Below are 13209 nucleotides of genomic sequence, written 5' to 3' on the forward strand. Positions count from 1 at the left end.
CCAGACTTCTCCCCTCAAGGACTATCTCCCCCCAGTACTTTATGACACAATATAGTAGTGAAGCACATTAAACAGATAATTAAAAAGAACTGTATTTCTCCCCTTTCCTCTAAGATACTTGGCCACTGTGAATGTAGTATTCCAGGTATGTGTGTATGTCTTTGTTTGTGAGGTTATCTACATGTGATACAGAAAAGCGTCCTCAGAATATACTGCTGCTCTTGTGCTCTCCAAATGATGAAATGATAAAAAAGGAAAATGCTGATATGAAAATGCTTGTGTATTTTGCTAAACGGTTATGCTTCATAACATGTTGTATATTGTTTTCAATTATATATTTCTTTTTTTCTTTTCACTTTTAACATGTATTGTCATGTGATCTATCAATCAAGTGATCTCTGTTTGTAATGTGACCTACTTGATTGACCTGCTTTGAAAGAGTGGCAGCCATTTTTGAGTGGCTCTGTTGAAGGCCAGTTTAGCCGAAACGCGTAGGCATGTTTAAGCAGCTAAATAAGAAAATACATTTTTATATGCATCCTTCTTGAGTGCCTCGGATTTGTCTTTATCTTAATTTTTTAATAAATCTGGAATCCCTGCGCCGAAGAGCACCATAAAGGAGTTACACCCTGTAGCACTCCAAACAGAACTGTTTTTTCCACTTTTTCATCATATCATTTCCTCGAAAGAGGGCTGTGTCAACTTGTCTGACTTTGCAATGTGGGCATGTTTGAGTAAAAAATATTCCTAAGTTGGTTGAAAACATTTCCTTGGAAGAGGGCTGTGTCAACTTGTCTGACTTTGAAATGTGGGCGGGTTTGAGTAAAAAATCTTCCAACTGTTGGTTGAAAGCATTTCTTCGAAAGTGGGTCGCTCCATCATGTAAGACCTCAAATGTCCAATCACGAGAGCATGTCTGAAGATGTGTGTGTGTTTGGGTCACTCATTTGTATGTGAGCGCGTACTGGTGTGAGGTGAAAACAGACATTTTGGTCTCATTGGCTGTGAAGCTGCCAGTGTCCTGCACCACCATATTAACTTCACACACAACTTCAGATTCTTTCTCATTGGTTATTGCGGTCTGTCACAAGTCTGAACAAGTCAGTGTTTAGTGACAACACCCACCCTATGCTTGGGAAACTTGAGACTTTTCTCACTGACCAAATGCATTCCTATTCTCCAGGGTCTCTGTTTGAGGATATCCACTACATGAGGTGATCATTTTGCTGTCACTTTCCATGAGGAGGTGATCATTTGCTGTGTTTTTCCTGAACTGGATTTATTTCTTCGTAATGGAGGTGGACCATCTGGAGGACAACTGCACGGCCCAGAACAAGCCCCTCTATGTGTTCTACTCCACGGTGTTGTTTGGGGAGTTCATCTTAGCTCTCCCCCTCAACGCGTCGGTCATCTATCTCTTCATCTTCAAGCTCAAGTTCTGGAAGACCAACGCCAGCAACATCTTCCTCTTTAACCTGGTGCTGGCGGACATCTTGCTCCTCTTCTGCCTGCCCGTGCGCGCCTACAACTTCCAGCAGGGCAAGAGGCGCAGCGAGAACGAGGTGGTCTTCCGTGCCTTGCTCTTCATCCTCTTCCTCAACCGAGGTGCCAGCATCGTCTTCCTCACCGTTGTCTCAGCGTACCGCTACTTGAAAGTGGTCCATGCTGGTCGCAACTGCACGCGGGAGATCCACAAGCACTCGCCGCTCATCGCCGGGCTCATCTGGCTGGTCCTGCTGCCGCTGACCATCCCCATGATGCTGCGTCCGCTGAGTAAGAGCCTGTGCAGCGACGAGGACAATGTTGTGGACGTCTTCCGTGAGATCGTGTTCTTCACGGAGAACCTCGTGCCGTTCGTCATCCTCGTCCTGTGCACGGTGGGCATCACCACGCGGCTCCGCCAGAACACGGTGGGCGACCAGACCATGCTGCGGCGGGCGTCGTTCCTAGTCGCGTCCGTCATACTGGTCTTCTCACTCTGCTTCCTGCCCTGCACCATCTCGCGCATGGTGCTCCTGGTGGTCAGCCGAGGGTCCGAGTTCTCCCCGGAGGCCAAGGACGTCGCGCTGCAGGTCTACGATGGCCTCAAGTGTCTGGAGTACCTGGAGCTCCTGCTGGACCCCATAGTCTACTGCCTGAGCAGCACCAAGTTCAAAAGCCTTTACATGGAGACCTACTTGCCTTTTCTGCTGACTAAAAACAAACAGGACTCGTCAAACGTGCCCGCCGCCAGGCAAGCACAGGCACTCCAGGAAGAACCGACTGAGGAATCCGATGACGTCTAATACACAAGAATACTTTCAGTGTTATGGTCTACAGGGTAACAAAAACTAAGATTTATATATTTAAATTCCATTGGCATACTGTCTATAGTGGGTGAGAAGTTGCTTACACTCCTACACATGTTGTTTTTGCAACAAATAAATGTTTCGTTATTGGTTGATACTTGTGGGACCGTGTTGAAAGGTAGTCTGAAGTAGACAGTCTGCAATTGCCTAAACAGGGATATTTCACGTTTCTTTTGTATGGACAACCTTCCTCGACCCAATACACCCCTATCCTCTCTTCTAACCACCATCACCAGCACAATGTTAGCTGTAGATGATATCACAGAAGCCAGTTTGTGGCAAATGTTTTTCATATTCACATAGTTATATAAAAGTCTTGTTCTAAATGATGAGATGATAAAAAAGAAAAATTCTGATATGAAAATGTTTGTGTATTTTGCTAAACGGTTATGCTTCATAACATGGTGTATATTGATTTCAATTATATACTTTTTTCCTTTTCACTTTTAACATGTATTGTCATGTGATCTATCAATCAAGTGATCTCTGTCATGTGACCTACTTGATTGACCTGCTTTGAAAGAGTGGCAGCCGTTTTTGAGTGGCTCTGTTGAAGGCCAGTTTGGCCGAAACGCGTAGGCATGTTTAAGCAGCCAAATAAGAAAATAAATTTTTAGCATCCTTCTTGATCCTCGATTTGTCTTAATTTTTGAATAAATCTGGAATCCCTGCGCCGCTGTTTTTTTCCGCTTTTTCATCATAACATTTCCTCGAAAGAGGGCTGTGTCAACTTGTCTGACTTTGCAATGTGGGCGGGTTTGAGTAAAAAATCTTCCTTAGTTGGTTGAAAGCATTTCCTCGAAAGTGGGTCGCTCCATCATGTACGTTGTTAATTAACCCCTCTCTTCTGTTAATATGTGTAATATATAATATAATATATAGTAATTGACTGCTGTAAAGGTATTTATTTAACTGATATTTATTACACACAAGGTCAAAAGGTCACCCTATTTGCTATGATTTGTCTCCTTACACCATAATAATTTAGCTTAGTTTTATTTGTAATAATTGAGGGGGTTTTGTGTATGTATATGTGCCAAAGCCAAACTGCCGCACTAAAGGGGGCTTCACATTGTACGCGCAAGTGGCAGCGCTGCGCTATGAAACCCATTATTGTCAATGGCTTGCACGCGCAAGAACTGGTCTGCGTTTAGCCGCTCTTGCGCGCGTCGCGGTCAAAGTTGAACCATGCTGAACTTTGACCGTGACGCGCTGTAAATCATGGGTCTTTTGCGCTGAGCCGGCGGAAACCACAACACAAATCTTTGGGACATTACCTCAACCAAGAGCAACCTAGCGGCGAGAGCAACACATGCCATGAACAATGTGAAGCCCCCTAAGGCAAAAGGTTGTAACTTCGATTTTTGGCAAAAATTAGTTATTGTAATTTTTAGGACAATAAACAAAAGTTTTATCATGTACACAAACATCAAGTTTCAATTCGGTTGTTTTTTGGGGTAAATAAGATGATGTTTGTGCCGTAACTTCAAAAAGCCAAGGGGAAATTGTGGTAGAAGCCGGGTGATGCAGATACCATTTTATGCCTTCCTTTCACGCTTCTACTGAACACTCAAATGAAGTTACGGTGTGAAGTTACGGCACGCTACCTTGTTCTGACCGACCATCAATGTGAAAGTATTGCGCGCTGGAGTTAAGGTATCTATGTATCATGCAATTAAATCACCTCAGACACACACACACTTCAATAAATTGTATGCAGTAGGCCTACATGTTTTGCAGTACTGGTTGTAGACAGGGTTCTAAATTAACTTTTTTGATCACCAGCCAATGTGGCTTGTAACTTTCTAAAGTTACTAGCCAATCAGAATTTCTGCTAGCCAATTTGTTCCCGGTAAAAATACGATAATTATGAGTTTATCAGATGAGTGTCACTGAATGCATTTGATCTTTATTAACATTGTTGGCATTTCCACTTTAGAATGGGAGCCAATCTCCCAGTTATTATGACCGCCGCGCAGCGAAGCGGCGGTCATATAGGTTTAGTCAGATTTTTTCTTTTCTTTTCTTTTTTTTTCTTTTTCGCATGCCCAAATTTCCGTCAATGATTCCCGGGACACTGAAAGACCGGGGTACACGAAACTTGGTGGACATGTAACCCCACATGGATAGCATGGAACCATCGTTTTTCGTTTTGATCTGTAGCCCCTCCGCTGAATTGGACCCCGAAAGGAGGGTAGGGCAGACACAGTTTTCTGTGAATATCTCGAAAACCGTAGGGTTTAGGAGGACCATTTTTTTTTGTATGTTGATCTCAAGGGGCCATGTCAACCCATTCCATAACCACTCATTTCATGTATAGCGCCACCTAGTTAAACACAAAAAGAAAAAAAATGAGGTGGTGTAATTGAAGGTATCTGTGACCTAACATAGTCAAAACTGCACAAAATTGGAAGTGTAGGATCATTATGACACCCTATGTATGCACGCCAAGTTTTGTGGAATTCCGTTAATGGGGGGCCACACAATAAATTAATTTATGTTACTATACACCAACTGGCCTGTAGGTGGCGGAGACAGTTTTCTGTGAATATCTCGAGAACCGTAGGGCCTAGGAGGTCCACCTTTTTTTGTATGTTGGTCTTAAGGGGGCATGTCAACCCATCCCATTACCACTTATTTCATGTATAGCGCCACCTAGTTAAAAAATTAAAAAGCAAAAAATGAGGTGTTTTCATCTCAATATCTCTGGCTGACAAGGTCAAAACTGCACGAAATTAAAAGAGTAGGATCATTATGACACCCTCTGAATGCATGCCAAGTTTTGTGTACTTTCGTTCATGGGGGCCTTACAATAAAATAATTTATGTGTACATTTAGTGGCGATACACCAACAAGGATTCGGGACACTGAAAGACCGGGGTACACAAAACTTGGTGAGCATGTACCCCCACATGGATAGCATGGAACCCGTCATTTTCGTTTTCATCTGCAGCCCCCGCTGGACTGGACCCCCGAAGGAGGGTAGGGCAGACACAGTTCTCTGTGAATCTTTTATGGTATGTTGGTCTCAAGGGCCCACATCAACCTGGCTCATAATCACTCATTTGTGATTTGCCCCCCGGTAAAAAATGAAAATCAGTAGGATTAAAAGAAAGCCAAAATAAATATTCATCATCATCATCATGGCTGCATTTTCAGTATTGGCGAGAAGTAGTCGTTTGTCCACTAGATGGCGCATCGTTGCAGTGAGACGTAATTTTGTTGGAAGTTAAAAGTGGGTTGGAAAAAACAATGGACGCTTCATACAAGGACTGTAATTTACCGCAGCTTAACATCTAATAAGGATGGGACGATGTTCACATGAAGTGTAATTCCCATTTCTTCTTGAAGCCAAAATAAATCTGAGGATGTTTATCGGACATGCTTGGTTTTTACTGCAGGTACGTTAATCTTGTAATATCAATAAGGACCAAGGTAATGTTACCGTTAGCGTTGGTTGAGTGATGGAGGCATTTGATTTATTGCATTTGTAGAAAACTATAAATGCGGTTATACCAAGCAAATGTATAGCAGCACTGTTTGTATCTTTCGACTGTCATTTATTGCACGTGCTACAAAATCATTCTGTGCAATGGAAGATTTACCAACGTTACACCGGTCTGATACAGTTTTGCCTATACATCGCGGGAGACTGAGACGCCTGTTTATTTTGTTTTAAGTGCGTGCAGGGTGTGAGAGGGGAATCGATGTGCTTTGATTACAGCTTGGTAGTTGTAGTCTGTGAAATTAAAAAGCACGTGTGTGTGAAGTATCCAAACAATGACACCTTCATTTCATTATGGCTGCTTTAGCAAAACACCTTAAGCTACTGTGTAGTGGGTCCCATTTAGAAGTGGCTACTTCATTCGTGCTTTCCTTGACTCATGGAGCTGCGTGAATGTTATTACAACTTTTCGCCACGATATGACAGTTTAAGTCCACTTGATACTGTAAGGCGTAAGCCATTGGTTTCCAAAGGAGATTTTATTTGTGTCGCCAGCATAGCCTATTGACAATTTATGTTGTAAATAGGCCTACCTTATTATCCTACCTGTAGCTTAGGGAAGCTAACAGCTTTCTATTAGGATCTAGTTTGTTAGTTACCGTTTTGTCATAACTCCCTGATGCATTTTTGCATTTAGAATAGCCAGAGCGTGTATATCTCAATCGAGGAAAATTAAACAATATCGGTGCCTATGGACTAGGCTGGGTGAACCCAGCCTGATCTGCCCGCTATTTATTTTTTGATTTCTTAAAAGATTGAGCTTGGTCTGATGAAAGCCAGACTAGCCATGGACCTCAGTTAAACAATGCAAGGGAACATGAATCAGCCTATATTTGCACTAACAATAACGGACAAAAGCTCTTCAACTTTGGCCCGTTAAAATGTGTATGAACAGTCTAGCGACGCATTTCATCAAGGCCCATTTGGACATGTCCGTTATTTGTGCATTGACAATAAAGTATTACATGAACTAAAGATGACTAAAATCTTATGTAGAAGAAGAAACATTCACAAAAAATCCATCCATCCAAAAATGACCTTTGTTTTTGATAGCTGTTGAAAACGGCATGGAACTGACAGAGATGTTTTTGTTTAAAAATACATAAAAAATAAATAAATAAATAAATAAATAACATTATGCTGATACCTTTTGCTTTTCCCAAATACAATGTAGCCTACAGGTGTAAGTGACCTTTCATCAATCCAGTTGCAATGGATGAACTGTGATGAACTGCCCTACTTGTGATTGTTTAGAGATTTTAAAGGTTTTATAACAATTCTACATCTTCTTTGGCTATTCTACAATCTATTCACCTTTTCAGCACCAGTAGGGTACTTTCTGTGCAGCCAAGACACACACACTCAGGCATGCCAAACAAGCATACACAAAAGTTTCAAGAGTGGGGGATGGAGTAAAATATGGAGACAAATTGAAGTGTGATTTATTTTCGCGTAACGGATGTACAGGACTGAGCGGCGGTCATATTTTGTACCGCTATGCGGTACATCTAGTTGGCTAAATATTGGTCCCTCCTCTGTCTCTACGCACAGTGCGTGATGCGTGTGGTGGTGGTGATCACTGATCAGGCAACTTTTTAAAACTGATAATTTTCGCCTATACAAGCTTCTCACGTTCCTCTCCATCTTCAGCTATAGACAATAAAATAAACGATCTTGCTGCTTCAGGTTTTGCGGCCTCCACTACATGACATCAGGCTCCCACAAAGGAAATAGGCTAGGGCTAGGTAAACACAATGATCAAATGCAAATGAAGGATCAATATGCCGTTTTCCTATACTGAATTTAAAAATATTTATCGGCCGTTATAAATGCCTATACGATAGTTAAATCGGTCGGGCTCTATAGTGTGTGTGTCTGTGCGTGTGAATGTTTGTGATTCAAATTGGAAACAATCAAATTCTTTCTGAAAATTTGAGATTTAATCATCTCAAGGCCCTAGCTTTCTCTGACAACATGCACTGTACCTTAACTGTCCACATGATGAGTATCATTATCACGCTACAAAAAGGAAACCAAAACACATACCACACTTCTGCCACAAGAGCAAAATGCTGTTAAAAAAAAAAGAACTCAAGACCTCAAGAGGCGCCAGGTCTAGCTGTTCTAACTTTAGTCTGAGTGATGGCTGGTTTACTGACAAGAAGCTTGGTTCTCACACCTTGTGAGATGTTTATTCTACAATTTATTCTTGGTAAGTATACACGTATACTCCTGGGATATTGTTTTTAATTGAACTGTTGACAAAAAGATTTATAAATGCCATAATATGCAACAGCATGTCCAGAAAAGGGTAGATTATTTTCTTCTGTGATTCTTCATTGATAGAGTGATTTACCTAATGCTCTTAATTCTAGCAATAGTTTTGGTATTTTCAAAAAGCGTTTAAAGACTCATCTGTTTATCTTGTATGAATAAATTCTTACAGAGTCAGTTTGTATATGTTTATGGATATTGCTTTTTTTTCTGTTCAATTCTAATTATTTATATTTATTATATTAAATTCTATAGTCAAATTATAGTATTGCTTTTTTTACTTTATTCATATTATTATGACCGCCGCGCAGCGAAGCAGCGGTCATATAGGTTTAGTCTTTCTTTTTTTTTCTTTTTCACATTCCAAATTTCCGTCAAGGATTCCCGGGACACTGAAAGACCGGGGTAGACGAAACTTGGTGGGCATGTAACCCCATATGGTTAGCATGGAACCATCGTTTTTCGTTTTGATCTGTAGCCCCCCCGCTGTACTGGATCCCCCGAAAGGAGGGTAGGGCAGACACAGTTTTCTGTGAATATTTTGAGAACCGTAGGGCCTAGGATGACCAATTTTTTCCATATGTTTGCCTCCAGGGGTCATGTTAACCCATTCCATGTGCACACATGTGCATAAACAGATACACACGCACACACATACATTCACAGCAATCATACGTATGACACATACTCACACAGTAGACATATGTACGCATGCATGCACATGCACAAACACACATACGCAGGGAAACACACAAGCACGCACACACACACACACACACACACACACACACACACACACACACACATAAACATAAACATGTACACGCACACATCCACACAATTCAAGAATTTCTCAGAATTATGAACAGGCAAGATGGGGGTGGGGTTGTATAAAATGAATTTTACATGTGAAATCTATGAACTAATCATGTTTTGGTACTTGTTGTCTAGCAGATACCAGTGAGAATTGAGTGTGGATAATGCAATTTAGTGAGACAGTTAGAATCATATAGGCCTTTCAGCGTGATTTATTTTTGTGGAAAAAATGTGCTGGACTGGGCGGCGGTCATATTTTGTACCGCTCTGCGGTACATCTAGTTTTATTTTATTTAGGCTATATGACTTTACTTTAATATTTTAATATAATGTTTATCAAAGACATTGTAAGTCCCTTTGGACAAGTGTCTGCTGAGAACTATAAATGCAAACATAATATGGCAGAGACGTTTTCATATAGCTGCATTAATTTATTTCATACATTTGCAGTTATTGTGACTGAGGAACATCCAACAGTGTCCCAGGGACCAGGTGTGTGATATTTCATTAAATAAAAAAAAAGGGAAATCTGTGATATGTCAAGACCATATAAATGCATTTAAATGTATTATTATGACCGCCGCGCAGCGAAGCGGCGGTCATATAGGTTAAGTCAGATTTTTTTTCTTTTCTTTTTTTCTTTTTCGCATGGCCAATTTTCCATCAAGGATTCCCGGGACACTGAAAGACCGGGGTGCACGAAACTTGGTGGGCATTTAGCCCCACAAGGATAGCATGGAACCATCGTTTTTTGTTTTGATCTGTAGCCCCCCTGTTGGACTGTAGCCCCCCTGTTGGTCTTAAGGGGACATGTCAACCCATCCCATTACCACTCAATTCATGTATAGCGCCACCTAGTTAAAAATTAAAAAGCAAAAAATTAGGTGTTGTAATCACAATATCTCTGGCTGACATGGTCAAAACTGCACGAAATTGAAAGTGTAGGATCATTATGACACCCTCTGAATGCCTGCCAAGTTTCGTGCACTTTCGTTCATAGGGGGCCATACAATTAATTAATTTATGTGTACATTTAGTGCACCAACAGAGTTTTCTGTGAATATCTTGAGAACCGTAGCGCCTAGGATGACCAATTTTTTGCATATGTTTGCCTCCAGGGGTCATGTTAACCAATTCCATATGCCACATGTGCATAAACAGATATTCACACACACACATACTTTCACAGTAATCATACGTATGACACATATACACACAGTAGACATATGTACGCATGCATGCACATGCACACACACAGGCACACAGACCAGCAGATACCCTGACTTTGCTGAATTACTGAAGCTAAGCAGGAACAAAGTAGGAAATTAACACAATTTGACAAGCATGACTTATTTTTGTGGAAAAAATGTGCTGGACTGGGCGGCGGTCATATTTTGTACCGCTCTGCAGTACATCTAGTTTATACCAGTTTCCACTAGGCTGTAGGACAACTGAAACAACACAAAATAAACAGGGCAACTTTGTTGCCTGTTACTGGGAATATTTTATTCCTGGAGGCTAGGCTACTACCTACCTATATTGCTGGTACATTTTACACTAGAGCTACATGAACTCATGCCCTCTAATGTCTTTAAGTAGCCTATTGTATAGTTTATAGCTTAGTGGCCTTGTGCATTAATATGACTTAATGTTTTGTAGCCCACATTTCCGTCAGTCTACAGTCTTTTAGCCCATCTTTACCAAGGGAACCCTTCCAACGCTCTACTTTGAGAGACCAACCACCACTCATGTTGTCGATGTTGGATTTTGGGCTTCTGACGGAAACTGATCATTCTGACCAACAATTAACATCGATTTGACACTCTTTTGCTGTCCATGTTTGCAAATCATTCATTTAGAAAACATATGTTGCCCTATGTGTTATTGTGCAGTGGGCCTTACTAAGTCATCATTACTACCATTATCACAATTAATAAGTCATCATAATAATCATCGTCAGCATGGCATGTCACACATCACTGAGTTCTTGCAAATCACGTAGCCTCAACTAGACTACACTCTCCACCACTCCACTGTCCCACTGCTCTGTATGCTTGCTTACATCTCCTCATTCAAATTCAGCGAACTTCAAACTGTTTCTGACATAGGCTAGCTTACTTGCAATATTGCAGGCCTATATTTTTGAAGCTTCTACACTGGTGTTATTTTTGCACAATTGGCACAACCGGCACCGGCTACATCGATTTAACCATTTTGATGCGCTCACAGAATCCTGGCTCTGAGTCAAAGTGGGAGGAGTGGGGCCTGACAAGAGCTGGGAAAATGCCCGGTATGCCAGATGGGCAGTCCACACTTTCTTGTAAAATCATTTGAATTAATTTAAGAAGAGTTTGACATTTTTTAAAAATGTCTCATCCTGAAAACATGCAAATTTGTCTGCCAGTGTGTTAAGCAAATTTGTCCTAACACAAGCAAATGTGTCTGCCAGTGCATTTAGTACATATGTCATGAGTACATAATATGACTCTCTTAAATTAAGTCAAAATTATCTTTCAAGAGAGCGCTAGGTAAGTCTCTTTATACTAAAAACAATACCAGATTTTTTTTATCTTAATATAATATTAATAACACTGGGTTAGATTTGATTTTTTTGCAGTGTGTGACTGCTTTGAGACCAGACATGGTGTTGTATTTGGAGAATTAGCGCATTGTCTACTTTATTGAACTAACTACTCCCTCCGGGTAGCTAAAGTAAGGGAACGTGGCTGGCAAGGACACGACCAGTGGAGATAGGTGCTAGAGGCTTTGTAGCAAAATCGCAACACTTGGTTTTCGAGGTCGGTCACTGAAAGGAGATATAAAAAAGTTATCAGAGGCTGCTGAAAAGGCAAAAAAAAAAAATGGCTATTACTCACTGGCTACTTGGGGTCATGACTGGAGAATTTGTATTTGTTTGTATTTGTTAGTGCATTAAAGGTAGATAGATAGATAGATAGATAGATAGATAGATAGATAGATAGATAGATACTTTATTGATCCCCGAGGGGAAATTCAGGAGGTTTGGGTCTGTCTGGTATGTTGCTAATCATTAAAGGCCACAGCAACAAAGAGTAATGACCAATCAATTTCCTGGTACTTGCTGGTGTCTTCATCAAGGGTTTGAGTTTGGTTTGGATATGTTTCTGATTCGATCATAAATGGCCACAGCAATTAAGAGGATTGACTGAAGAATTTGCTGGTATTTGTTTCTAGAGAACCCAGTATGGAGGGGGGTGGGTTCTGGGATGCCATATATCACTGTTGAGCCTTCTGGAGGTCTGTTCAGTTAGAGATTGCTTTGTTGGTGATTTTGTTTTTGATGATGAATAGACTTGATTGTTGATGGGACCTGTGGGAAATCCTCTACCTATAGCACTGAAAAGTTAACATTTATCCTGTGTATATCTGAAAAAATGGCATTTCATTTATGCCCAACCATTGTCCACATTACAAATTTAAGCAAGTCCAATGGGTTATTTTTTTAGTGATCCCTGCACGCATTTATGGATCTTCTGCTAGTTTTAAAGTTGGGGAATCCTTTGAGCCATGGTGCAGCACATTTGGATTAAAGGAAGCCAGTGAGCAAGTCTTTGTTTACCTCTGCAAGAATGGAGTTGGTATAGCAATGATTGAAAGCGAAAAAATGGACACCAAATTCACTGTGGGAAACATCACAAAAGACCATACAGCAAACTACAGCTGTATGTTCTCCAGAATGAAACACCATCCCTGCGTGGTGAGAGGCCAGGGGGAAAATTCCATCTCCATCCAAGTGACTGGTATGACCTCTCATCACTTCATATTTGAAAAGTGCAAATATTAAATTGGTTTGTGTAATATTTTGAAAACAAATACATATAAAGAACAGACTGTTTCAGTACCACGCTAGTTGTAAAGGATTACTGACTCCTTTTCTCATGTGTGTGGTTGTGTAGATAGAGTCTACCCAGCAGCCATAGCTGCTAAGTCCATAGTGAGATCAGGGGCAGGAGTGGATCTCAGTTGCTCCTCTACTGATGCGCCCGACACCAGCGTCCTTCTTGCATACCTCTGCAGGAATCACACCATCATCGATGTTCAAATGTGGAATTCTCAGAAGAAACAGGCTAGTTTCCATCTAAAGACAGTGCAGGGGGGCAACACAGACAGCTACAGTTGTGTGTTGTCAGAACGTCCGCTGGCTGCAGTAGAGTTGGAGACCTGTGGAATGAACTCAGTGTTCTTGCATGACAGTGATAATGTGTTCCAGTTAAGTGGTCTAACATG

The 13209-nt window shown here is 41.1% G+C and overlaps 1 protein-coding gene across 1 annotated transcript; it reads left to right on the forward strand.

Annotated features, from left to right (window-relative positions):
• The first annotated feature begins 316 nt into the window (after window positions 1–316).
• On the forward strand, window positions 317–3019 carry LOC125286466 (12-(S)-hydroxy-5,8,10,14-eicosatetraenoic acid receptor-like). Its single transcript, XM_048231574.1, has one exon. It carries the CDS (start codon window positions 1293–1295, stop codon window positions 2283–2285), a length of 993 nt encoding a protein of 330 aa, XP_048087531.1. The 5' UTR covers window positions 317–1292; the 3' UTR covers window positions 2286–3019.
• The last annotated feature ends 10190 nt before the right edge of the window (window positions 3020–13209 follow it).

Source organism: Alosa alosa, chromosome 21 (assembly GCF_017589495.1).
Source record: "Alosa alosa isolate M-15738 ecotype Scorff River chromosome 21, AALO_Geno_1.1, whole genome shotgun sequence".
NCBI lineage: Eukaryota > Metazoa > Chordata > Actinopteri > Clupeiformes > Clupeidae > Alosa > Alosa alosa.